The 26381-nt window shown below is 44.4% G+C and overlaps 2 protein-coding genes across 2 annotated transcripts; both read left to right on the top strand.

Moving 5' to 3' along the window:
* Positions 1-10709: 10709 nt before the first annotated feature.
* On the top strand, positions 10710-19128 carry LOC308154738 (uncharacterized protein; the record flags this gene model as incomplete). The annotated part of the gene is made up of 20 exons (XM_080527949.1): positions 10710-10855; positions 11303-11415; positions 11570-11689; positions 11832-11951; positions 12112-12252; positions 12554-12679; positions 13161-13283; positions 13572-13709; positions 13846-13968; positions 14354-14476; positions 15131-15253; positions 16293-16418; positions 16553-16681; positions 17022-17114; positions 17219-17314; positions 17532-17627; positions 18183-18284; positions 18478-18583; positions 18791-18907; positions 19050-19128. 20 exons carry the CDS (start codon positions 10710-10712, stop codon positions 19126-19128), a joined length of 2340 nt encoding a protein of 779 aa, XP_080384075.1.
* A 3201-nt stretch (positions 19129-22329) lies between these two features.
* On the top strand, positions 22330-24749 carry LOC308154732 (kelch-like protein 10; the record flags this gene model as incomplete). Its single annotated transcript, XM_080527940.1, has 5 exons — positions 22330-22475; positions 22795-23284; positions 23400-24017; positions 24138-24287; positions 24375-24749. The coding sequence occupies 5 exons, from the start codon at positions 22330-22332 to the stop codon at positions 24747-24749; spliced, it is 1779 nt and encodes a 592-aa protein (XP_080384066.1).
* Positions 24750-26381: the final 1632 nt, after the last annotated feature.

Below are 26381 nucleotides of genomic sequence, written 5' to 3'. Positions count from 1 at the left end.
AGGAGGAGAACTATATGAAACGATGAAGGTTGGGGTAGTAGCCTATAGTTCCTGTAAGAAACTCAAACCACTTTCACCCCTGCTGCTACTGCATAACAGGGTTCTATGGGGGTCATTTCTTTGGGTTTCGTATGGTATCTCCTAAGCAGGAAGACATACAATAGTCAGTCTGTCACTAAGAAGTTGTATGCCAGCTGGGCTACATTACTGTTCCAGTATGTGCTCATGTTGTAGACTTATTTCCCCCCCAAAATCGTTTGGATAAAGGTGTGTGCTTTACATGGGCTTAATGTAAAATATGAATTATAATGTATAAATCTGTGATTTGAAATTGCTGAGAACAATGTGGTGTCACATCATTTCTTTTTTCTGTCTTTTTTCTTTTTCTTTTACTACTCGATCTTTTCAGTTTGTAAAGCGTCTTTGAGTGTCTAGAAAAGCGCCATATAAGTCTAATGTATTATTATTATTATTATTATAAAATAAACTGTGTTAATGTAGTGTCAACAAACAAGAGTATCAGTCGTACACTGCCCTCATGTGTTGGTTTGAGTCTTGGGCAGTGTTGCCACAGTTACTTTGAAAAAGTATTCTGATTACTGATTACTGATTACTCCTTTAAAAAGTAATCTAGTTACTTTACTGATTACTTGATTTTAAAAGTAACTAAGTTAGATTACTAGTTACTTTTTTAGTTACTATTGGCAGCTGCCTAGGCACCCGACCCCCCCCCCCCCCCGCAACATAAAAATGAAAACTGGTTTTGCCAAAACTCACTTTATTTTAACAGTAACTTAAATTACATAATTAAACTTTAAACAATAACTTAAAACAACAAAATAAAGAGTCTTTCTTTGCCTCACCCAACATAAATACTTGTTTTTAAACAATAAAATAAATATAATCTTTATTTAACAGTAAGGAGTGGTTTCACAAAACCTAAAACCTACCCTGACCATTCATAAGTATTTGGGCATTCACATTGATCGCCAACTGTCCTTTAAGTCCCATATCTCAAAGCTAGTCTCTAAACTCAAGGTAAAGTTAGGTTTCTATTTTAGAAACAAATCATGCTTTTCCCATGGAACCAGGAAATATCTTGCCTGTGTCCTTGTGCTGCCCCTCTTAGCCAGGGCCCTCTTGGAAAAGAGATTCCTTATCTCAATGAGGTCACCTGGTTAAATAAAGGTTTAATAAAAGTAAGTAAGTAATAAGAATATTGTAAGTGTGAGCTTAGAATGCAACATTCGGTAGGACAGGTTTTGTTCAAACACAATTTGTATTTGTTTTGTTTATATTAACACAACTTTGTTATGTTCATATTCATTATTACTGTTTTTCTGATGACTTTTGACCAAAAACATTAAATAATCAAAGTTGGTCAGTCAGTGCATTTGACAAATGGTCAAACCTTAACTTTGTACTATACTATTTATTAACAAATATTGTATTGTGTTTTGGTTGTACTTACAAGTTTCACTATCTCTTCTGCACGTAGGTTGAATCTGTGGTGTAGCGTGGAAGTGTGACTGGTACAATTCTTGTGACAGTAGAAACCCTAGAAGAGGACTCAGTATGCTGGGCTGTGATGCCCTCTACTGGAGGATATTGGTAATACCAGTTTATAAGACAGGATGTGTGTGTGTGTGTGTGTGTGTGTGTGTGTGTGTGTGTGTGTGTGTGTGTGTGTGTGTGTGTGTGTGTGTGCGTGTGCGTGTGCGTGTGTGTGTGTCTGTGTGTGCGTTTTTTTTTTTTTTAATTTTCAAAGAACGACCTGCTGTTGATAACGCAGCATGACAACTGACAGAATACAAGTCTTTAATGGCCTTTTCCAATAAACAATGAATCCAAACATTTTACACCCTCACTGAAAACATCATGAAATAAACAAATCAAAAAATAATAACAAATTAACACAAATCAAGAATAGAATGTTCCATAAATTAACAATCTCACATACCGCACTTTCAAATAGACCGTTCAAACACATAAACGAACCATAAACAAACCACGCCTAAACGTCTCTCTCTCTCTCTCTAAGGCAGAGATGTCAAACTCATGTTAGCTCAGGGCCCACATGGAGGAACATCTATCTCAAGTGGGTAAAATCCTGCTGGCATAATAACTTAATAACCACAACTTCCGATAGTTTTCTTTGTTTTACTTTGGTCCAAAATAGTACAAGCACATTCTGAAAATGTACACATCACAATAATCCTCTTATAAGGAAAAAACAACAAGAACACAATGCCTCAGTGTGACGTTGTCTCATTGTGTCGACAAAGCCATAAAGCTTTAAGTCACTGCCTATCTGGGATTGAACAAAATACAAAATAAATAATAAATGAATAAAACAACTCTTCTAGGTCAAGGTATCAAATACCTCATTTGTCATTTCCACATATTAATCCTGGGCTAACTCAACAAACCATGCAAACTGAGGTAGAAACTATTCAAGAGGGTTGCGTTACTCCCTGCCTTGTAGGCAACACTATTTATTGATATAAATAATCATTAAATCTTTTCTTTTTTTTTTTCCCATTTCCGCGTTGTCGAAAATCAACAACACATCGCTAGTCAGCTAACACAACTTGTTTGTTGTTGTAGCTGGTCAGTAGCTGGTCTCTCTCTTCAGTCAGGTTGTTGTAGCTGGTCAGTAGCTGGTCTCTCTCTTCAGTCAGGTTGTTGTAGCTGGTCAGTAGCTGGTCTCTCTCTTCAGTCAGGTTGTTGTAGCTGGTCAGTAGCTGGTCTCTCTCTTCAGTCAGGTTGTTGTAGCTGGTCAGTAGCTGGTCTCTCTCTTCAGTCAGGTTGTTGTAGCTGGTCAGTAGCTGGTCTCTCTCTTCAGTCAGGTTGTTGTAGCTGGTCTCTCTCTTCAGTCAGGTTGTTGTAGCTGGTCAGTAGCTGGTCTCTCTCTTCAGTCAGGTTGTTGTAGCTGGTCAGTAGCTGGTCTCCCTCTTCAGTCAGGTTGTTGTAGCTGGTCAGTAGCTGGTCTCCCTCTTCAGTCAGGTTGTTGTAGCTGGTCAGTAGCTGGTCTCCCTCTTCAGTCAGGTTGTTGTAGCTGGTCAGTAGCTGGTCTCCCTCTTCAGTCAGGTTGTTGTAGCTGGTCAGTAGCTGGTCTCCCTCTTCAGTCAGGTTGTTGCAGCTGGTCAGTAGCTGGTCTCCCTCTTCAGTCAGGTTGTTGTAGCTGGTCAGTAGCTGGTCTCCCTCTTCAGTCAGGTTGTTGTAGCTGGTCAGTAGCTGGTCTCTCTCTTCAGTCAGGTTGTTGTAGCTGGTCAGTAGCTGGTCTCCCTCTTCAGTCAGGTTGTTGTAGCTGGTCAGTAGCTGGTCTCTCTCTTCAGTCAGGTTGTTGTAGCTGGTCAGTAGCTGGTCTCTCTCTTCAGTCAGGTTGTTGTAGCTGGTCAGTAGCTGGTCTCTCTCTTCAGTCAGGTTGTTGTAGCTGGTCAGTAGCTGGTCTCTCTCTTCAGTCAGGTTGTTGTAGCTGGTCAGTAGCTGGTCTCTCTCTTCAGTCAGGTTGTTGTAGCTGGTCAGTAGCTGGTCTCTCTCTTCAGTCAGGTTGTTGTAGCTGGTCAGTAGCTGGTCTCTCTCTTCAGTCAGGTTGTTGTAGCTGGTCAGTAGCTGGTCTCTCTCTTCAGTCAGGTTGTTGTAGCTGGTCAGTAGCTGGTCTCTCTCTTCAGCCAGGTTGTTGTAGCTGGTCAGTAGCTGGTCTCTCTCTTCAGTCAGGTTGTTGTAGCTGGTCAGTAGCTGGTCTCTCTCTTCAGCCAGGTTGTTGTAGCTGGTCAGTAGCTGGTCTCTCTCTTCAATCAGGTTGTTGTAGCTGGTCAGTAGCTGGTCTCTCTCTTCAGTCAGGTTGTTGTAGCTGGTCAGTAGCTGGTCTCCCTCTTCAGTCAGGTTGTTGTAGCTGGTCAGTAGCTGGTCTCTCTTCTGATTCAGGTTGGCTCCAGTCATGTGATCTGCAACACAAACAGCAAACTAAACTACTACTACAACACTCTTATGTCAAACTAAAGTACGACATCAAACATTGACATCCAACTGGTTAGTGTATTCCAGGTGCTGTGTGTAATAACTAGGAGTGTCTGAAGGTACCAAACTCACAGTGGGGGAGGAGGCCTATGAGTGCATCCAGCACGAGAACACACAGCAGCCCCAGACACACTGCAGAAGCTCTGGAACATCTGCCTCTTCTCTCTGAGCCCACAGAACAACCTGAACACAGAAGAGAGGAGAGGAGAGGAGAGGAGAGGAGAGGAGAGGAGAGGAGAGGAGAGGAGAGGAGAGGAGAGGAGAGGAAAGGAGAGGAGAGGAGAGGAAAGGAGAGAAGAGGAGAGGAAAGGAGAGGAGAGGAGAGGAGAGGAGAAGAGAGGAGAGGAGAGGAGAGGAGAGGAGAGGAGAAGAGAGGAGAGGAGAGGAGAGGAGAGGAGAGGAGAGGAGGGGAGAGGAGAGGAGAGGAGAGGAGAGAAGAGGAGAGGAGAGGAGAGGAGAGGAGAGGAGAGAAGAGGAGAAGAGAGGAGAGGAGAGGAGAGGAGGGGAGAGGAGAGGAGAGGAGAGGAGAGAAGAGGAGAGGAGAGGAGAGGAGAGGAGAGGAGAGGAGAGGAGAGAAGAGGAGAGGAGAGGAGAGGAGAGGAGAGTAGAGGAGAGGAGAGAAGAGGAGAGGAGAGGAGAGGAGAGGAGAGGAGAGAAGAGGAGAGGAGAGGAGAGGAGAGGAGAGGAGAGGAGAGGAGAGAAGAGGAGAGGAGAGGAGAGGAGAGGAGAGGAGAGTAGAGGAGAGGAGAGAAGAGGAGAGGAAAGGAGAGGAAAGGAGAGGAGAGGAGAGGAGAAGAGGGTTATATCAATAGGCCGTCCCTGAAGGTAAATCATCCCTCACTCTCGCATACCCTCCTTTCTGTCTCTCTCTCTCTCTCTCTCTCTCTTTACCTGATGGTTTAGTCCCATTCTCTCTCTTGGAGTCTGGAGGGTCGGAGGTGTCTGGGTTGGCATAGATCTCATCCTGATTCAGGTTGGCTCCAGTCATGTGATCTGCAACACAAACAGCAAACTAAACTACTACTACAACACTCTTATGTCAAACTAAAGTACGACATCAAACATTGACATCCAACTGGTTAGTGTATTCCAGGTGCTGTGTGTAATAACTAGGAGTGTCTGAAGGTACCAAACTCACAGTGGGGGAGGAGGCCTATGACTATGAGTGCAGCCAGCAGGAGAACACACAGCAGCCCCAGACACACTGCAGAAGCTCTGGAACATCTGCCTCTTCTCTCTGAGCCCACAGAACAACCTGAACACAGAAGAGAGGAGAGGAGAGGAGAGGAGAGGAGAGGAGAGGAGAGGAGAGGAGAGGAGAGGAGAGGAGAGGAGAGGAGAGGAAAGGAGAGGAGAGGAGAGGAAAGGAGAGAAGAGGAGAGGAAAGGAGAGGAGAGGAGAGGAGAGGAGAAGAGAGGAGAGGAGAGGAGAGGAGAGGAGAGGAGAAGAGAGGAGAGGAGAGGAGAGGAGAGGAGAGGAGAGGAGGGGAGAGGAGAGGAGAGGAGAGGAGAGAAGAGGAGAGGAGAGGAGAGGAGAGGAGAGAAGAGGAGAAGAGAGGAGAGGAGAGGAGAGGAGGGGAGAGGAGAGGAGAGGAGAGGAGAGAAGAGGAGAGGAGAGGAGAGGAGAGGAGAGGAGAGGAGAGGAGAGAAGAGGAGAGGAGAGGAGAGGAGAGGAGAGTAGAGGAGAGGAGAGAAGAGGAGAGGAGAGGAGAGGAGAGGAGAGGAGAGAAGAGGAGAGGAGAGGAGAGGAGAGGAGAGGAGAGGAGAGAAGAGGAGAGGAGAGGAGAGGAGAGGAGAGGAGAGTAGAGGAGAGGAGAGAAGAGGAGAGGAAAGGAGAGGAAAGGAGAGGAGAGGAGAGGAGAAGAGGGTTATATCAATAGGCCGTCCCTGAAGGTAAATCATCCCTCACTCTCGCATACCCTCCTTTCTGTCTCTCTCTCTCTCTCTCTCTCTCTTTACCTGATGGTTTAGTCCCATTCTCTCTCTTGGAGTCTGGAGGGTCGGAGGTGTCTGGGTTGGCATAGATCTCATCCTGATTCAGGTTGGCTCCAGTCATGTGATCTGCAACACAAACAGCAAACTAAACTACTACTACAACACTCTTATGTCAAACTAAAGTACGACATCAAACATTGACATCCAACTGGTTAGTGTATTCCAGGTGCTGTGTGTAATAACTAGGAGTGTCTGAAGGTACCAAACTCACAGTGGGGGAGGAGGCCTATGACTATGAGTGCAGCCAGCAGGAGAACACACAGCAGCCCCAGACACACTGCAGCAGCTCTGGAACATCTGCCTCTTCTCTCTGAGCCCACAGAACAACCTGAACACAGAAGAGAGGAGAGTATAAGAGAAGAGAAGAGAGGAGAGGAGAGGAGAGGAGAGGAGAGGAGAGGAGAGGAGAGGAGAGAAGAGGAGAGGAAAGGAAAGGAGAGGAGAGGAGAGGAGAAGAGAGGAGAGGAGAGGAGAGGAGAGGAGAAGAGAGGAGAGGAGAGGAGAGGAGAGGAGAGGAGAGGAGAGGAGAGGAAAGGAGAGGAGAGGAAAGGAGAGGAAAGGAGAGAAGAGGAGAAGAGAGGAGAGGAGAGGAGAGGAGAAGAGAGAAGAGGAGAGGAAAGGAGAGGAAAGGAGAGGAGAGGAGAGGAGAGGAGAGAAGAGGAGAGGAAAGGAGAGGAAAGGAGAGGAGAGGAGAGGAGAGGAGAGGAGAGAAGAGGAGAGGAAAGGAGAGGAGAGGAGAGGAGAGGAGAAGAGGGTTATATCAATAGGCCGTCCCTGAAGGTAAATCATCCCTCGCTCTCGCATACCCTCCTTTCTGTCTCTCTCTCTCTCTCTCTCTCTTTACCTGATGGTTTAGTCCCAGTCTCTCTCTTGGAGTCTGGAGGGTCGGAGGTGTCTGGGTTGGCATAGATCTCATCCTCAGACATATCCATGGTCTCAATGTTCATATGACTCTGCCAGGTGATCCGTGCAGCAGTCTTCTTATTGGAGAGACTGAGAGAGATACCCAGTGAGACTTGTTATGAATGAATGAATGAATGAATGAATGAATGAATGAATGAATGAATGAATGGTCTTTATTGTCATTGCTATAGTACAGGTACCAAACAACGAAATTTGGGAGGGGTGGCTCCCCTGGTGCTAGGAAAGAAAAAAAAGAAAAAGAAAAAAAAACAAGAAGGGAAAAGAGCTGGTTTACATAAATAAAGGCTATGTACACTATCCACTATACTATACTGTACAGATAAAACACTGTGCTGTACTCTATGCTATGCTATACCTATTCTAACATTTCCTATTTCTCTGCAACCTTATGTACCCTAGGGTTGTCATATTGCACATAGTGTTATTGCACATTCATTTAAAGTGTCGCAGTTTGCAGGCTTGAAATGTACACATTTACACTACGTTTACGTAGCTCTTGTTATATAGGACTGGAGTCTGACAAGGCAGGCAGAGAATGTGATTGGCTGTTGGTAAGATATGGTAATAAGATGTGTCTGACCTAACAAAAAAAACCTCACCACCAGGGGCGCCCAAGGGAAGTCAGAACAGAGATGTTGAGAACCTGTGGAATGGAATATGGAATGGAATGGAATGGACTTTATTTGTGGTTATTTGTGGTTATATATGAATGACATCAAATGGGAAAATCATCTGCCCAAAACTATTTCTGGATATTAAATAAATAAATCAGCAGCCAGATGCTCTGATAAAAGCCTCTCATACAGTAAAAGTCTTAAACACGTCAGTCACAGTAGCTTATATTGATAGTAGGCCTAAATAGTTAGGGTTCATAGTTAATATAAATGGGGCAACTTTTATCAAGTCACCAATAATATAGCAAGCTAGCTAGAATGGAAGGGGGGTAACTTTAGAAATTGGCGTTACATTAGTTAGTTAGCGAGCTAGCTAGCTAAGCTGTAGCTGCCTATGTTAACAAGTTGTTGATGAGCTAGCAAGCGAACCAATGCTAACGTTAGCTAGCAAACTACACGTGGGGGCGCTATAGGGTTAATAGTTCGGGTTACATTTAGCTATTAAATTGTGTCTAAACGTGTCCGGTATAGATCCGTCAGTCAGTTTGAGATGAGAAGAGAAATGAACAGAGAAAAGCAGGAAGAGCAGAAGAGGAATAACTCACCTGTTGTCTGAGAGAATGAGAATCATCTGCCTCGTCTGTTTGAACATAAACACTTAACAACAGCCACGCGCATCATTCCACTGATTCTCACGAGACGTTGCTAAGAGACGTGTATGTATTCAATGTACAAAGACGATATGAAAATGAACGTTATTATTAAAACAATTATAATAAAAAAAAATCCTTGAAATGATTGAGATCAAAATGATGTACATTAAATGAATAATACGCTTTGTGACTGAATTTCCCCACGGGGATAAATACAGTATAATTGAATTGCACTCATCTGATACACTGCAATACTCGTTTATAAACACTTGGGGGCGCCATTGTCACGGCCATATTGCCTCTGTTCAATATTCGACTGAATTAAAATAATGAAAAGTGTTGACATGCACTCCTCAGACTCTTGGGAGACAACACGACAACTAAACTAACCTCCTTCTCAATGGGTTAAAAGCTACGAACATTTGATGGATGCCTACTACATGACGATCCCTATCGCATTGAATTCGTCTCCACTGTTCTAAAATAAATCGATCATTTTTGTCTGTAAATAGGCGGGGATTCTGCCATGCAGTTGAATCCTCTCCTCTTACCTACTATGACCTGTCAACTAAAGTTCAGAAGGGGGACGCGCGCAGCCTCGAGCAGGACTTCGTGATGTTAGAATGATACGGTTCTATCTAAATTTTTGTCAAAATTGAGTTTTTTACATAATCTGATCCATTAGGTGTTTATTAATGCCTGTGTGGTGTACTTTTAAAATGTTGACATTTTTGAGTTAGTAATTCATAAAATACACAGGTTCCATTCCATCTCACAGAACATAATGGAATGTAAAAACTTTGACGCTCAATATCTCTGAACTACCCTAAACGGAGATAGAACCTTATCATTCTAAGCTCACGACTTGGGAGAGGGATTTGTTGTTCCCCTCCACGGCGGTCGTTTGGGATTTAAGGAATGGGAAGTACAGCATTCCTGGACAGGATGTGGAGCACAGCACAGCCCCCTATGTGGAATTGGTTTGCGGGGAAATAGGCCACTCCACACAATCCCGCATCTGGAGACCGTGGAAGAGGCGCGTTTGACAACTTGAGACTCAACCTGATGACCCAAAAGTTGCTTTTGTAAATACGAGTTTATCTATCATTGGTAAGCAACTCACTTTGATTTGCATGTTTGCGTTTCAACAACTTGAGTATTTCCAACATTATTTCAAGGTCTGGTTAGTCTGTAATAGTTAGTTTCAAATGTGCAAATTGAAATAACTGGAAGGGGTCGGCTATGACTTCACACCTATCTCGGGTCATTTAAAAGCAAAGTTGAAACTCATCTCTAGAGCGTCATGACATCGCCCCTGGATGGACCGCTATACCATGGAGACCTGTCACAGTGCATTTGGGGATCCTTGGGGATCCTTTTTACTCAGAGTATTTTATTTTTATAACACCACGGCTCACTGCTCAGTCGGCGCCCCAGACCCACCAAGTTGCAAACGTTTCTTTTGTTCTAGGAACTCAGCAGGGCTATGGAGATGGTTATCTTAATAACAGGGATTCGTCGCGCTGGGTTACGTGTCTAGACACGAACTGACTGTGACTGTCTGCTCCTCAGCCTGTTGGTTTCATCTCAGTTAGTGTAGTCCCTATTTGAGTTTTAGTTAAACTCATGGTTGTATTCAACAGTGATAGAAAAACACAAGGATATGAATGTAAAATAACCTTTTTTTACTGCTTGAATAATATATTATTATATGAATAGTTAATGTAAACATTTGATTTATTATAGGCAATTGGAAAAATAATCAATGTTTAGAATAGTTGTTAACTGTACATAGTATACCTTGACCTAGATAGGTAAACATACTATAATAGGTGATTGATATTCTAGTGCTTGCCAAATGGTACATTTTGGATAGCAACGTGGTACATTCTGCAGTGTCTTGTCCTTCTCATGTCATAGTTCCCTGTGCCTGGTCATATTCGTGACGTTAGAATGATGAGGTTCTATCTCCATTTTTGTAAAAGTTAAGTTGTTTACATAATCTGATCCATTAGAATGAATGAATGAATGAATGAATGAATGAATGAATGAATGAATGAATGAATGGTCTTTATTGTCATTAATATAGTACAGGTACCATACAACGAAATTTGGGAGGGGGGGCTCCCCTGGTGCTAGGAAAGAAATACTAAAAACAAGAAGGGAAAAAGAGCTGGTTTACATAAATAAAGGCTATATACACTATCCACTATACTATACTATATCCTAACATTTCCTATCTCTGAACCTTATGTACCCGAGGGTTGTCATATTGATTAGGTGTTTATTAATGCCTGTGTGGTGTTATTTTTAAAATGTTGACATTTTTGAGTTAGTAATTCATGAAATACAAAGGTTCCATCTCACAAAACATAACGGAATGTAAAAACTTTGACGCTCAATATCTCTGAACTACCCTAAACGGAGATAGAACCTTATCTTTCTAAGCTCACGTATTGCTAATGCACTTACAGTACACTGTCATCTGCCCATAGATGGTGATGACTCTCCCTCTGAATCACCTGCTGGCGTTGCTGGTAGCGTTGTCTGTGGCAGAGCCCCTGACGAATCCCCAGGGCAGCGACAACGAAGTCCTGAAGCACATTGGGGCAGAACTCACCAAAAGTCCAGACAGAGTATGTGACCGGTACACGGCCTCACCGTGTTGTGTGATGGGAGCCTGTTAGCCGTGGTGCTATACTGTCTCTGTATTCAACAGTATTCTCCTGTATGAGTAGACTTCATGTTGTTTCTCTTTTCTTTTCTTTAGAACCTGGAGATTGAAAATGTGATTGAGAACTTTAGTGGAACTGGGCAGGAGGACAGACCAACCACAAGTGAGTGTCTGAACAGGCCTGTCCTGAAATAATATGATAAAATATTATTATTAAATATATTTAAAATTGTTATCTATATTCTTTCTAATCTTCTTTTATGTGTTATTGTTGATTTGTCACTTTCCCTCTTGTATCTGTCCCACTCCGCCTGTCTCTCACTCTGTGTTTCCTTCCCACAGCCCCTATCACCACCCCAGCCCCAGCCCCAACCCCAACCCAAGCCCCAGCCCCAACCTCAACCTCAACCCAAGCCCCAGCCCCAACCCCAACCCCAACCCAAGCCCCAGCCCCAACCTCAACCCAAGCCCCAGCCCCAACCTCAACCTCAACCCAAGCTCCAGCCCCAACCTCAACCTCAACCTCAACCCAAGCCCCAACCCCAACCCTAGCCCTAGCCCCAGCCCCAACCCTAGCCCTAGCCCCAGCCCCAACTCCAACCAAAGCCCCAACCCAAACCCCAACCCAAACCCCAACCCTAACCCCAACCCCAGCCCCAACTCCAGGTCCCACCTCTCAGTGTCCAGGTAACCAGGTACTGTTGGGGGGCAGAGCCGGCTGTGGGTGTCCTGGGGACATGATGAAGGTTGGAGAAAACTGCACCTGTGCTGTGGGATTCACTCAGCAGGGGGCAGCAGAGTGTCAGGGTGAGTCTCAACTATGACTGCTGGTCTCAACCTGTGACAGTTTTAGTGTAGGGCAGACAGACACTAACACCAATCCTGAATTCTGTGTCAGTCTCAGCATCCTTCTATGTGTCTAGTACAAAGTATATTTCTCTTATGTCAGATATTGATGAGTGTAAAGAGGATGGGCCTTGCGGTCTCCATGCCAACTGTAAAAACACACCCGGCTCTTACCTGTGCAGCTGTCTCCGTGGTTACCTGATGGGTCCAGCAGGATGTCAGGGTGAGTCTGTGTGAGTGGCTTTAGCTTTGGGAATGATCATTTATGAATTCGTTTTTTGAGTTTTTCTGAATGTGTGTTTCACTGTGTGTGTGTGTGTGTGTGTGTGTGTGTGTGTGTGTGTGTGTGTGTGTGTGTGTGTGCGCGCGCGTGCGTGTTTCAGATGTGGATGAGTGTGTGCTAGCTGCAGTGACTGGACTGCAGGCCTGTAGGGAAGGATTTGAGTGCAAGAACATGCCTGGTTCCTTCACATGCTCCTGTCCAATTGGATACGTAATGGCTGTTGATGGGCGCAATTGTGTGGGTGAGGTCTGTTTTAGTGCTTTATGTACATAATCCATGTACCCCATTAGATTCATGTGCATATTCAGCCTTCTAGATATGTACATAATGCACTGATGAAAAAACACTTGTGTGCAGTAGCATTCTTTATTTGTTTGTGTCACAGCCTGGGTTTGAACTTATGTAGAAGACACAAGCATCTATCATTAAGCCAGAAGGACAAACTCATGGTTTACATGTCTCAGGCAATACTACCTCACCACGATAGCATGATTCCAAATCATCTTCACTTCATCTGTATCGGTGTGTTTTTTCTATCTCAGACGTGGACGAGTGTAGCTATGAGGAGGAGTGTCGTAGGGAGCTGGGGAACGTGTGTGTGAACACCCCCGGTAGCTTTGTGTGTCAGTGTCAGACCGGCTTCAGAGCAGACGCCCTAGCATGTGCCGGTGAGTCCCTGTGAATGGCCTTCTATTGACCTGTTTGTCTTTCTCTTTTAATCTTTTCTTTTTGATTATGTGCATGACACTGAGCTTTAACCCACTGCTTGTTTGTGTCTGTTTCCCTTCATGTCTGCCCTCCTCTCCGTCTCTCTTCTCCTTCTTCTCTCGTTTGTTTCACCTCGCTTCCTCTCAGGTCCTGTATGTCCAGACTACACAGTCTGTCAAGGTACGATGGACACCCTCACCTCTGTGCTAACCACTACTAGCCAATCACTGCCTTTGTAATGTTGTGAGTTTCTGAAAAGGTTGTACTGTTGTTTGCACACAGGTACTCTTCTGTCGACATCATTTAATTTTTTATGTGATATCATGAAGCTTTATGTCATTTATCAGTCGTAATGATAGGATATTTGTCTGTTCCGAGACCTGTCTTTCTCATCCTCCTCTCTCTCTCACTCTCTCTCTCTCTTTTTCTATTCCCTCACAGATGTGGATGAATGTAAGAGAACTCCAGAAGTGTGTGTTGGTCAAGGTGTGTGTGAGAACACTCTTGGAAGTTACAAGTGTGTCTGCCAGCAAGGTTACCGGGGGAACGGCACACACTGTGAAGGTAAGAAGAGTACATAACTGGATTACCACATTTGGGATTACCACATCACTACACACTTTCAGATTGGATTTTCAGTGGAACTTTTAAAATGTGCTTTAATTCCTTCTGCCTTCTCTGCCTCCCCTTCTCAATGTCTGTCTGTCTGTCTGTCTGTCTGTCTGTCTGTCTGTCTGTCTGTCTGTCTGTCTGTCTGTCTGTCTGTCTGTCTGTCTTTCTCTCTCTCTCTCTCTCTCTCTCTCTCTCTCTCTCTCTCTCTCTCTCTCTCTCTCTCTCTCTCTCTCTGCCCAGATGAGAATGAGTGTGCGTCAGGTAGTCATGGCTGTGACAGTAACGCTCGCTGTGGGAACATCATTGGCTCCTATTTCTGCCAGTGCTACCAGGGCTACAATGGGGACGGCTACTCCTGCTTTGGTGGGTACAGAGACAGTGAGACGCCAGCTGGTGTGTGTGTGTGTATGTGTGTGCATGTGTGTGTGTACGCTCAAGACAGTGCTGTGTGGAATGGATGGTTTTATAGTATTTTGCTCTTGATGGGATGGCCCTTTTGTTGCCATGGTTACAGATGTTGACGAGTGCACCCTGAGTAACGGGCACTGTGAACGCAACTGCACCAACGAGCCTGGAGGGTACAGCTGCACCTGTGGCCCGGGGTACCAGCTGTCCCAGGACAGCCACAACTGCACAGGTACATCAGAGTTCCCTGTTCCCTGCTGCTCCCTGCCCCTTTGCACAAGGAAAGCCTAGGGGTTAGGGGGGCCCATCGTCTCTTGTGGATGCCCAACATAGATCAATTTGACAATCATGATCATTTTAAGGGGAGGCCTCCATTGTATTTAAATTCGAAAAGGGAGGCGAGGGACTGATTTGTTATGGGCGATGCTTGGCCCCCCCCAAAAAAAATCCCCAGTGATTTGAACCCGAAGTATCTGCATCGGAGCTAGTATCTAGTATAAGAGAAATTAAGAGTATAACAAATAAGCTCTTTATTGATTAAAGATCTAACCAGACATATCTAGCCAGAAGTGTCGTCATGTTTGCCTGAACCTCCTCTTGCTCCCTGCTCCCCTCAGATGTGGATGAGTGTGTGGTACAGAATGGGACGTGTGAACAGGTGTGCACCAACACACACGGCTCTTTCCTGTGTTCCTGCAGACCAGGCTACCAGCTGCACATCGACAGCCATAGCTGTGTGGGTCAGTACTCACTGGTCCTGGTCTCGTCCGGGTTCTGGTCTTGACCCATCTCTGACAAGTTTAGAATCGCCTAGGGCAGGGGTTTTCAAAGTCAAACAAAAAAAGTAAAATAGACAGCAAGACTGAATCCATTGAAAATAATTCTATTTTGTGTTTATTGGACACATACAACATTATACAGCGGTATAATCACCAATCCAATCGGCATTAATAACACTTTTCTCTGACAGTAAATTCAACAGTGTTGTGCCAGCTATCAAAAACATTGTACTGAACTAAAAAAGACATCCGTTGCTAGCCAGACATCCATTGCTAACAGACGTTTTGGCGCGTGACTAACTATAAAGCAGGGCGCAAGGCTACATTTCTTTAATTTATAGAACGCAATACAGCCTGCAATGTCCTAAAATTTAGCATACATCTCTCCCATTACTTCTTTACATTTTCTTGGTCTTTAAAAAAAAACACATTTCATTAAAAAACATTAAACCAAATGTTATTGTATACAGGCTCCTCGCCTCCCATGAAGCTCTCTGGCGCCCCCCTGGGGAGGCGCGCCTCACACTTTGAAACCCCTGGACTAGTGTGTGTGTGTGTGTGTGTGTGTGTGTGTGTGTGTGTGTGTGTGTGTTCTAACCTTCTTTTTTTTTTTAGATATTGATGAGTGTAAGCTCCAGGATGGGGGCTGCTCCCATACCTGCACCAACACACCTGGTGGACACACCTGTCACTGTCCCTCCCCTCTACTGCTGCACCTGGACAGCACCACCTGTGTCAGTACGTACCCCGACCTCACCTTGGTGTGTGTCAAAGTGTGTGTGTGTGTGTATGTGTGTGTGTGTGTGTGTGTGTGTGTGTGCATGTGTGTGTATGCATGTTTTTTTCTTGTAAGAGTGTTAGTTTTCCTCGTGTGTATAGCCCCTTTCACACATAGTTCCCTCCATCTTTGTAATCATGACGCATTTCACCATGTTAATTCCCCATAGTGAAAATACCACCGCTCATCCGTGATCAGACTTAGCTGGGGTGCTGCAGCTGAAGAGTATCAAATAGAGTGCAAAAAAGCAGCATCTGCACACTCAAATCTGTGCAAAAAACGATGTTTATTGCAAGCTTTCGGTCCCCAGGCTGTCGGACAATGTAAACAACAGCTGTATGACGAGTTTGTATGACGCAGTTTGACTAGGCTGAAGAGACGCGCACAGGGTTGCCAGATGGGATTGACAATTTACAGCCTAACCTTTCTATAACCTCTAAATCCAGTAGCCCATTCGGCGTTAACCCGCCCCATCTGGTAACCCTGGACGCCCAATGCATTTTGGGGATTCAGTACCCCAGTAATGTCCAGTCGTATCGTACTTAAATAATTCAGAAAATGTAGTATACTAAATTTCTCGCATACTCAAATCTCGCATACTGTACAGTGTGAACGCTCTTGCATACTCAATTCTACGTCATATCTAGTATGAGTAGTATGCTAGTATGCCATTCCGAACACAGCCACAGATACAAACAGAGTATATATTGGAATCGATCACTCCCCACATACGCAGTTACAAAGAGTTTTATAGTACGAGTTAGATAAGTAGGAGGGAGAGGTCCCCCCCCCTTTGACAAGGAATCACACAAGGTCCTGACCAGGGTAATTGCCTGAGCGAATTTCCCTGTAAATCGCGTTCACACATACCCCTTACCAGGTAAATTCCATGGAATATACTGGGAAGGCTTGTATGTGTGAAAGGGGTATACAGTAAGTCTTATAGTGCATGCAGTTGTATTGTGTAGTGTGTGTAGTTGTGGTGTGTCTCCTGGATAGATGTGACATCATGTGACCTGAGGAATGGTGGATGTCACCATGTGTGTACCTTGCGGGAAGAGAGGCGTGTCCACTGCAGCTGCAAGGCAGGCTGGGAGCTGGGCAAGGACTTGAGGAGTTGTCTGGGTGAGACGGTTTCTTCTCCTTAAGTCACCCTGCTGTATCTGAAGGGACGCCAACATCAGAGAAGCAGCTTTACAGTCTCTGACTCTCTCTCCCTCTTCCTCTTCCTCTCTCCTTTGTTCTCGCCCCCCTCTCAGATGTGGATGAGTGCGGGGACTTCACTAAAGGTGGTTGTGAACAGCTGTGTGTGAACCACCCTGGTGGGTTTAATTGCAGCTGTAGGGAAGGCTTTGTGATTCGCACTGATGACCCCACCAGGTGCCAACGTGAGTCTACGTCCCTCTGCCCTAACTCTGGTTGAAGCTGAAGTGCTATAATGAGTCAATAACAAACATTGTCATCGAAACAACAAAACAACTAACCAGTCTTATAAGCAAAATGAACTGCAGTTGAATGAACCCATGTTTGATACCTATTCAGATCTTGTCACCGAGATGTGTGTTTCCATATATCATACAGTTGATAATAGAATCTAACCCATTGTATGCGATTTGATGAATTGTAATAAAGCTTCTGTCTCTTTATTTCCCTTTCTGTCTCTTACCTCGCTCACCTTCTCACTTGCTCACCCTTCTCTTAATTCACTGTCTTCCCTAAATACTCCAGCGGTATGCGACCCACCCTGTCAAAACTATGGAGCGTGTGTAGCCCCTCACACCTGCGACTGTCCCGCAGGTTACCCTGGTCCTGGCTGCTTAGGTGTGTTTGTTGCGCAAGTGTGTGTGTGTACGTGTACATAACTATACCTCTACTGTACATGACTAATGTCTTAATGACATGTTAATGTCGGTTGCTTGTTTCAGCCATGTGCTCCCCACCCTGTGCTCATGGAGGAACATGTATGCGCTGGAACATGTGTCTCTGCCCACCCGGCTGGACTGGGACAGGCTGTCACACAGGTATTGTGCCTCTGTCACCTTGGTAACAACCTGCACGTCTGATCTCTCTCCCGGGGAACATAATATCACGTATCCCTCTCTATTTCTCCCTCTCCCTCTCTCTTTCTCTCTCTCTGTGCCTCTCTATCACTTCTGTTTCTCTCTCTCTCTCTCTCTCTCTCTCTCTCTCTCTCTCTCTCTCTCTCTCTCTCTCTCTCTCTCTCTCTCTCTCTCCCAGCGGTGTGTGAGTTACCCTGTGCTAATGGTGGTCGTTGTGTGGGTCCAGAGACCTGCCAGTGCCCCTCTGACTACACTGGCCCTCAGTGCCTCTCGCGTGAGTACCAAACCATCCTGTCAGCATTTCATCAACCCGGAGGAGATCACACTGACATATGAGCATAACATCTGTTCACCCAGGGATGATGATGATGATGTGTGTGTGTGTGTGTGTGTGTGTGTTTGTGTGTTCCAGCTCTCTGCACGCCGGGCTGTCGGAATGGAGGGAGGTGCGTGGATGTCAACAAATGCACGTGCACTGGAGGGTGGCAAGGATCTCGCTGTCAGATAGGTACTCCGAAATTAGTGTTTTGGTACTGTATCTCAGCACTATAATCTATAACAACAACAATGTTTGTTTTTTATGGTTTTTATCATGTTCTGTAAATTTGTTTTATGGTAACTGTCTGTCCTGTCCTCAATCAGGGACCATGATGGAAATAAGCGCTTGCGCTTTATCATGTGTTTTTATCCCTTGGAAACTGTCTTTTTAATTCCACAATAAATCAAATCAAATCAAAATACATCACTCCTTTTATACGGCTGTGTGTGTGTGTGTGTGTGTGTGTGTGTGTGTGTGTGTGTGTGTGTGTGTGTGCTCCCTCACTTTCAGAGCCTGTGCAGTGCCAAAAAGCCTGTCAGAATGGTGGTGTGTGTGTGGGCCTCAACAGATGTCGCTGTGCCAGCGGATTTACTGGGAGTCTCTGTGAGACACGTAAGTGTGTGTTTGTACAGGTTAGAGGTTAGTTAGAGGTTAGTTTGTGTGTGTGTGAGTGAGTGGGTGTGTGTGTGTGAGAGAGAGAGAGAGAGAGAGAGAGAAAGAGAGAGAGTGAGGGGGGGGGAGAGGGAGAAATAGAGCTGTTTGAATTGGCAGGTGAACACAGTACTAAATGTGTTTGTGTGTTTAGCGGTGACCACTCCCTGTGTGCCCCCTTGCCAACACGGAGCCACCTGTAGTCCTCACAACAAGTGTGCCTGTCCAGAGGGCACAGCCGGACTGCGCTGTGAGAGGCTGTAAGTAGAATCTCAGTGACCTTGCTACTGTAGGGTCCTTTTTGACTGACTAGTCATTATGTTGCCAAAGAAAGCACTGACTATTTCTTGCTCTGCCTGTCTATTTATTGTGTTTTAACTTTCTCTGTCTGTCTGTTTGTCTGTCTGTCTGTCTGTCTGTCTGTCTGTCTGTATGTCTGTATGTCTGTCTGCCTGTCTGTGTCTCAGGACATGTCCTGTGGTCACCACGGTGGTAAGTATGGCCCGTGCCGTTAGGAAGGGTGTGAGGGAGAGCTACGTAGACCGCTGTGGACCCCTGGGAGTTCAGCTCTGCACCAAGTACAGGTGACAACTGCATTCACACTCACATTCTCTATCACACACACACACGCGCACACACACACACACACACACACACACACACACACACACACACACACACCAAACACAAATTCACTCTCTTCCTCTGCCTGGGCTCTAATTGCAGGATCAATCAGGCACGTGTGTATCTGCAAGCCTACAGGGTGGGTTACAGGGTCCAATGTCCTGAGAAGAAGGGGAGATGAAGAACCCATCCCATGATGTACAGACACACACACACACACACACACACACACACACACACACATACGTGTCTTCAGTCCAACCTTCTTCCAAGTTTCTTTCACTGTCAGAGCCTTGACTCCCCAGAGACTTGACTGGCCAACGACCTGACCCTATGTCATCTCTCTCTTGACTGACTGGATCTCCAGTGGCGAGGTTTAAAGCCCAGCTCCAAGCCCCTCTTCCTTGGGTCTGTGATATACTTCGACAGTGGCACTGGGGAGCTCCATTCAAGCAAGCCCCCTATGAACGGCAAAGAGTGACTTAGTGATTCCACTGTGAGGCTGTATGATTAACTTGAGGTATAGAGGACTAATGTTCAAAACAATGGCCAAATTAGCCGATGTCCCACATGTGTCTCAACAAGCCAATATCCTCACTGACCTTAATTGCCCCAAAACCTGGCGTTGTGTTACTAAAATAACAAAAGGTTCTCATTGTTGTTTGAATTGTAATGCTCTTGTATCATGGCAGCTGAAAGTTAATAAAGGCAATTTTTTTCTTTTTCTAAAAGGATGACTTACTGTATCTGTTTTATGTCTGAAAATATTACTGTATCAATATATATGTAAAAAATGTAAAAGCCAGATTCTTCATGAGAGAGCTGGGATAGTAGGCCTGCATACACATACAGCTGGGAGTAGCTTGTCTACAACAAAGTCATTCTTTGGAAACAGAAGTTTATTTCTAGAGGTGAAGTACAATTACACAAACAGGATCATTTTGATCTGGAATATATTTGTGCCGGTGTCCACTGGTAAGTCACCTATAGCAGACCTATGGCAGACGTGGACTCTATTGCCAGCTCCAACACATCATTTGCCTTGAAACTTTGCCGTATTCTGAGTGAGACAAGGCAGACGGTCGGAACATATGGTTCTCACCCCTGAGCATCAGCTCAGCATTGGCAATGGTTTACCTTGGTGCCAAAGGAGACACTGCTGATCAGAGGGCAATGCACACATAATTCCACAATGTTCCAGCAAGGAGGGAAGATTAAAGTGCCGTAACCAAATCTACAGTCTTACCTGTTCTGATTACTCTTATTTTCTGTTTATGCTGAATGCTTTACTTTAAGTAATTCTGGGACTTCTTTCTTCTTTCCTATCAAATGTTTTTTTAAATGCCGGTATGGTCGTGAAATAGGTCTTAAATTCTATTAAAAGTGGTCTTAAAAAGTCCTTGATTTTACATTTGTAAAAACCTGCAGGAACCCTGAAAAAAATTGAAGCAATGCATATTGAACTGGAATAACAATAAGGGACCCATGCCATCACACATGGCACAGAGTGGCACAGATGTTATAGTTGACAGGTGACAGAGTGATGCCTAAGCGGTAGTCCATCACAGGCTTGACACCAGCAGGCACGGAGAAAGAAAACATTTGCATGAAGGAGGTGAAGAAGAGAAAGAGCTCCATTCTGGCCAGGTTTTCCCCAAGGCACACTCGTTTACCTGGGAGAGAGAGAGAGAGAGAGAGAGAGAGTCAGCTTCACATGCTGTACCTTCACAGTGTTATCACACAGCAGCTGTAGCTCTCTTTGTACAGTGTATTTGGACAGTGACACAAGTGTCCTCTCCTCCGTCTTCTACTCGCTTTCTTCTCAAAAAGCATTGGAGAACAACATCAAAGGGGAGGAAGCTGGATATTCTCATCCGATTAGGAATTCAGTTTATAACACTTGAGAATGGCCATTGTGTCCCTGTTGCTGGAACTATATGTCCTTGGCTGAGACATGTGTAAGATAAAATAAGTCATATATTAAAGGACGAGATGCTTTCCCTGCTTTCTGTGTTTCTTGTTTTCTTTATTTTTGGAGGAGGAAATCAAATAAAAACAATACAAAATGTTTGATTATACTGTGGAGTGACCATCCAATAGATCATGAGTAAATAATGTATATTAACTTTTTATATTGCTCCCTAGACCAGGTTTATGGATAAAAGTTATTCACTGTTGGATATTATGATTGTTGGAGGACGAAATAAAATATGTGAACTGTAAATGTTGTGTTAAACCCAACTCCCTATATTCTGCGTAGATTTGCACTAGTGTGGCATAGTTTGGCACTTTGACATAGTGCATATCATACGTAACATTATGGCATATACAGTTAGGTCCGTAAATATTTGGACAGTGACACAATTTCCATAATTTTGGCTCTGTATGCCACCACAATGGATTTAAAATGAAACAATCGAGATGGAATTGAAGTGCAGACTTTCAGCTTTAATTCAAGGGGTTGAACAAACATAAACATATTGTATGAAACGTTTAGCAATTACAACCATTTTTATGGTTGTTTTATGGTTTATTTTCAGGAGCTCAAAAGTAATTGGACAAATTAGCATCATCATAAATAAAATGTAAATGTTTAATGCTTTGTCGAGAATCCTTTGCAGGCAATGACTGCCTGAAGTCTGGAACCCATGGACATCACCAAATGCTGGGTTTCCTCCTTTGTGATCAAGGGTTAATTTTAACTGTATTATTGGTTTTAATAGGAGTTATTTTTGTCTTAGGGGGAAGGCTCGAGGGATGGAATAACTGTCACTCTGTGGCATGCCTTGATAGTGGAGGAGAGCATGTTCTGCATTTCAAGACTGCAGTGCGCTTGTTGGTGACTGGCTGTCTAGATATCTCTCACCGTGTACTGTAGTACAATAGTTAGGCCTATACCTCAGTCAGGTTAGTGTGGAAGTGTACTACCATTGGTCTCATTGAAACATTTTGATTAGCAATTTGCAGTACTCCCTATTGGACACTTAGTGGCAGCTATGTGCTACTGGTTCAGAAGTTGCAAAATATATACAACAAAAGTCAATATGGTTTAAATGATGCTGTCATTTCATACAGGGCACCCTCAAAAACGAGATGATGATGATGATGATGAAGAAGAAGAACATTAATATTTTTTTATGATGGTGTCAGCTTATTATGAAAATGGTATCTGAGACATTCTAATTTTGTATCACTCACTGTGATGTAATAATGCACAATTCTAGAACATGGTTACCACATGTAAGGGGAATGAAGGTTCACATTGCTCAGAAGAATAGTTGCAGTGTGCCACCTCTTGCCCAAAAAGTGGATATTAAAGATATTCAACACAAGAATGAATGAACTGGAAGAGGGGTCCACCTCTACATTTCAGAGATGCAACATGGAGAGAAAAATGAGTTCCATGGCCTGTACAATATTTAATGAGCTACGACTGGAAGGAAAATTCTGTGACGTGGTGATTAAAGTCAATGGCATCGAATTCAACGCACACAAGAATATCCTTTGCGGCTGCAGTCCATATTTCCGGTGAGTGTCTTAACTTGGGGGGGTAGCCATGATGGATGGCAGGGATTCACTTGGCATGGATCCAAAGAATAATCAGAAGAAAATAGCCAGATCCTACAAGAGCTTACACATTGTTCTTTGTGGCAGCAATGATACATTCTATAAAAGATACAACTATTGATTCATAATATTTGTGTACCCCTCTTTATATTGTCATATAATTGCAGAGGGTGTTTATTATATTGCTGTACTATATTGAAAAGAGTATTGAGAAAATCTGGTACAGTATATGGATGAGTCCTGACCATCATATCCCTCCTCTCTAAACCCTGACCCACAGAGCTCTCTTCACAAGTGGCTGGAACAACTTAGAAAAGCGGGTGTACGACATTCCTGGTTTGTCACCGGACATGATGCGTCTCATTATTGAGTATGCCTACACACGCTCTGTGCCTGTCACTGACGAGAATGCGGAGCAGCTTCTGGTGGCTGCAGACCAGTTCTCTGTCATGGGCATTGTGCGAGCCTGCTGTGACTACCTAGAGGCCCAGCTGTGCCCGGAGAACTGCATTGGGATCTGTACGTTTGCAGACTTCTACTCCTGCCATGAGCTGAGGCGCAGGTCCTCTCTCTTCATCCTGCATCACTTTAAGGAGATGGTGCGTAGCTCCGATGAGTTCCTGGAACTCTCGCCGTGGCAGTTTCGTGACATCATTGAGAAGGACGACCTGAACGTGAAGCAGGAAGACGTAGTGTTTGAGGCCATCCTGCGCTGGATTGGCCATTCTCCTCAAGACCGCAAAGCCCAGATCTCGGTGCTGTTGCCTAAGGTGACTGAGAGTTGGACAACACACGTAACACATAAAATATTTGATGCATTTCATAAAGGTGTATCGGCTCCCGACTGCATTCTGTGTCCATATCTGTCTGTGTCTGTTTGCTTAGGTACGCATGGCCTTGATGACTGCAGACTACTTCATGAACAATGTGAAGAATAATCCACTGGTGAGAGCCAATGATGACTGCAGGCCCATCATCATCAACGCACTGAAGGCCATGTATGACCTGACCATGAATGGGCCCTCCAGCTCTGACTTCGGCAACCCTCTGACCCGCCCTCGCCTGCCCTATGCCATCTTACTGGCCATCGGTTTTTGGAGTGGTGGCGGCCCCACCAATGGCATTGAGGCGTATGATGCACGGGCTGACCGATGGGTCAATGTGACTCGAGAGGAGGAGAGCGCACGGGCCTACCACGGTGCTGCCTACCTCAATGGCTTTGTGTACTGCGTGGGAGGCTTTGACAGCGTTGACTACTTCAACAGTGTGCGCAAGTTCAACCCAGTCACACACACTTGGCACCAAGTGGCACCCATGCACTCACGGCGCTGCTACGTCAGTGTGGCTGTGCTGGGTGGCTGCATCTACGCCATGGGCGGCTTTGATGGCTATGTGCGACTCAACACTGCTGAGCGCTATGAGCCTGAGACCAACCAGTGGACACTCATCTCACCCATGCATGAGCAGAGAAGTGATGCCAGTGCCACCACACTTTTTGGAAAGGTAAGTGGAACAGAGGAATAGGTAAGACTAACTGTACCTGGAACACAACTTGATAACTATTGTACAATGAATCTATTAAAAAGCCAGGATGGATGAATTTACGAGTTGCCTTAATTCTAGGTATACATATGTGGTGGTTTCAATGGGAATGAGTGCCTGTTCACAGCGGAGTGCTTCAACCCTGAGACCAACCAATGGACTCTGATCGCCCCCATGAGAAGCCGACGCAGTGGGGTGGGGGTCATCGCCTATGGGGAGAAGGTCTATGCGGTGAGACCTACATAAAAATACACAATAAATCTATGCTCAAGTTCTGATATACTGTTATTGACCCACATTTCTCCTATCCTCTCTTAGGTGGGCGGCTTTGATGGAGCCAACCGTCTGCGAAACGCAGAGTGCTACAATCCCCAGACCAACACCTGGCGCGCAGTTCGCACCATGTTCAACCCACGGAGCAACTTTGGCATCGAGGTGGTGGATGATCTTCTGTTTGTGGTGGGCGGCTTCAATGTGGGCGGCTTCACCGCCACCTTCAATGTGGAGTGCTACGATGAGAAGACAGATGAGTGGCATGAAGCCCATGACATGGGCATCTTCCGCAGTGCCGTTAGCTGCTGTGTGGTGCACGGACTGCCCAATGTGCTCGAGTATGCTGCCCCGCGAGATACCCTGCAGAACCCCCGGGAGGAGCTCAAACTGTCCACCTCCAATAGCATCCTTACTGTCTGACACCATATCTACCCACCATTACGCCCCATCCCTACATGACCCAGTCCTGCCCACTGCAGTCCATCTGGGCAGAGACAGAAACTATCCAAATAAATCCTTCAAGTGCCCATGGAAATCACATAACATTTCTGTCTTTCTTATTGCTTCTATCAGGCCGGGTGGTACAATTATTTTTCTACAATGAACGTATAAGGGAGACTTTAATTGAATGCTAGTTTGCAATCATGTCTTAACCAGTGATGCCGGTAACGCGATACTAAGTAACGCGATACTCTAATCTGAATACTTTTCCCAGTAACGAGTATTCTAACGCGATACTATTTCCAAATCAGTAATCGGATTAAAGTTACTTATTCAAGTGGCTGTGCGTTACTATTGCGTTACTACCTCATAACTTAGGCTAAATGCAGTATTTCTTTGTAATGTTCGATAGTAAACAAACATTTCTCGCGTCTTGGGGAGTGACGTCAGTGCCCACGTTTTCAACACGAGGTTACTATGGAAGGCCATGCCCGCAAAAAACGGCTCTCGACTATCGCGAGATTGCAGCAGAATCGCTCACGTGTATCACCACGCTGATTGCACAGTGTAAACAGAAGCGTAGCCTACACAATGGAGCGAGAACAGAGATATGCGTTAAATAGCTGGAAATATAAGGATTATTTTGAGTTTGTGTCAGCAAAGGATGACAAGAACATAAATGTTGATCATTGATAAAATAAATTGATAAGACTCACCCAGTTTAGGATTAGGATTATATTAGGATCATATCTGAATGGTCAGGGTAGGTTTTAGGTTTTGTGAAACCACTCCTTGCTAGTTACTGTTAAATAAAGATTATATTTATTTTATTGTTTAAAAACAAGTATTTATGTTGGTTGAGGCAAAGAAAGACTCTTTATTTTGTTGTTTTAAGTTATTGTTTAAAGTTTAATTATGTAATTTAAGTTACTGTTAAAATAAAGTGAGTTTTGGCAAAACCAGTTTTCATTTTTATGTTGCGGGGGGGGGGGGGGGGGGGGGGGTCGGGTGCCTAGGCAGCTGCCAATAGTAACTAAAAAAGTAACTAGTAATCTAACTTAGTTACTTTTAAAATCAAGTAATCAGTAAAGTAACTAGATTACTTTTTAAAGGAGTAATCAGTAATCAGTAATCAGAATACTTTTTCAAAGTAACTGTGGCAACACTGGTCTTAACTTTGCTGGGCAAGCCCATGCCCATTAATGTCCATCAATACGTGTATCTCTGCTGGTTGGTCGGTCATTTTTTTTATACTGTGCCTTTTCTGTCCCCAGTACTAAATCATGTTGTATTTTGTCTAAATTTGGACAAATACTAATTCCATTAGGTTTTTCATGTATAGTCAATTGTTATTTATTATGAATACAATGATATGGGCTTCTAAGTTGTTGTTTTCTACATTTTAAAAGCTTTGGTTAAAGATGTAAATTGGATTTTGCATGGGATTTGGGATGTCCCCAGTGTTGTTCATTCAACTTCAATCCAAAAAAAAACTATTAAAAACATATACATTTCCAAATATGTTATTATTATTTCATTTTCCTGATCAATATTTTTTTATGATGGTGTCAGCTTATTATGAAAATGGTATCTGAGACATTCTAATTTTAT

The sequence above is a fragment of the Nansenia antarctica genome (assembly GCF_963989245.1).
Source record: "Nansenia antarctica genome assembly, chromosome: 1".
Classification (NCBI taxonomy): domain Eukaryota; kingdom Metazoa; phylum Chordata; class Actinopteri; order Argentiniformes; family Microstomatidae; genus Nansenia; species Nansenia antarctica.
The sequence above is the reverse complement of the archived record's forward strand: the minus strand, read 5'-3'. Positions and strand labels throughout refer to the sequence as shown.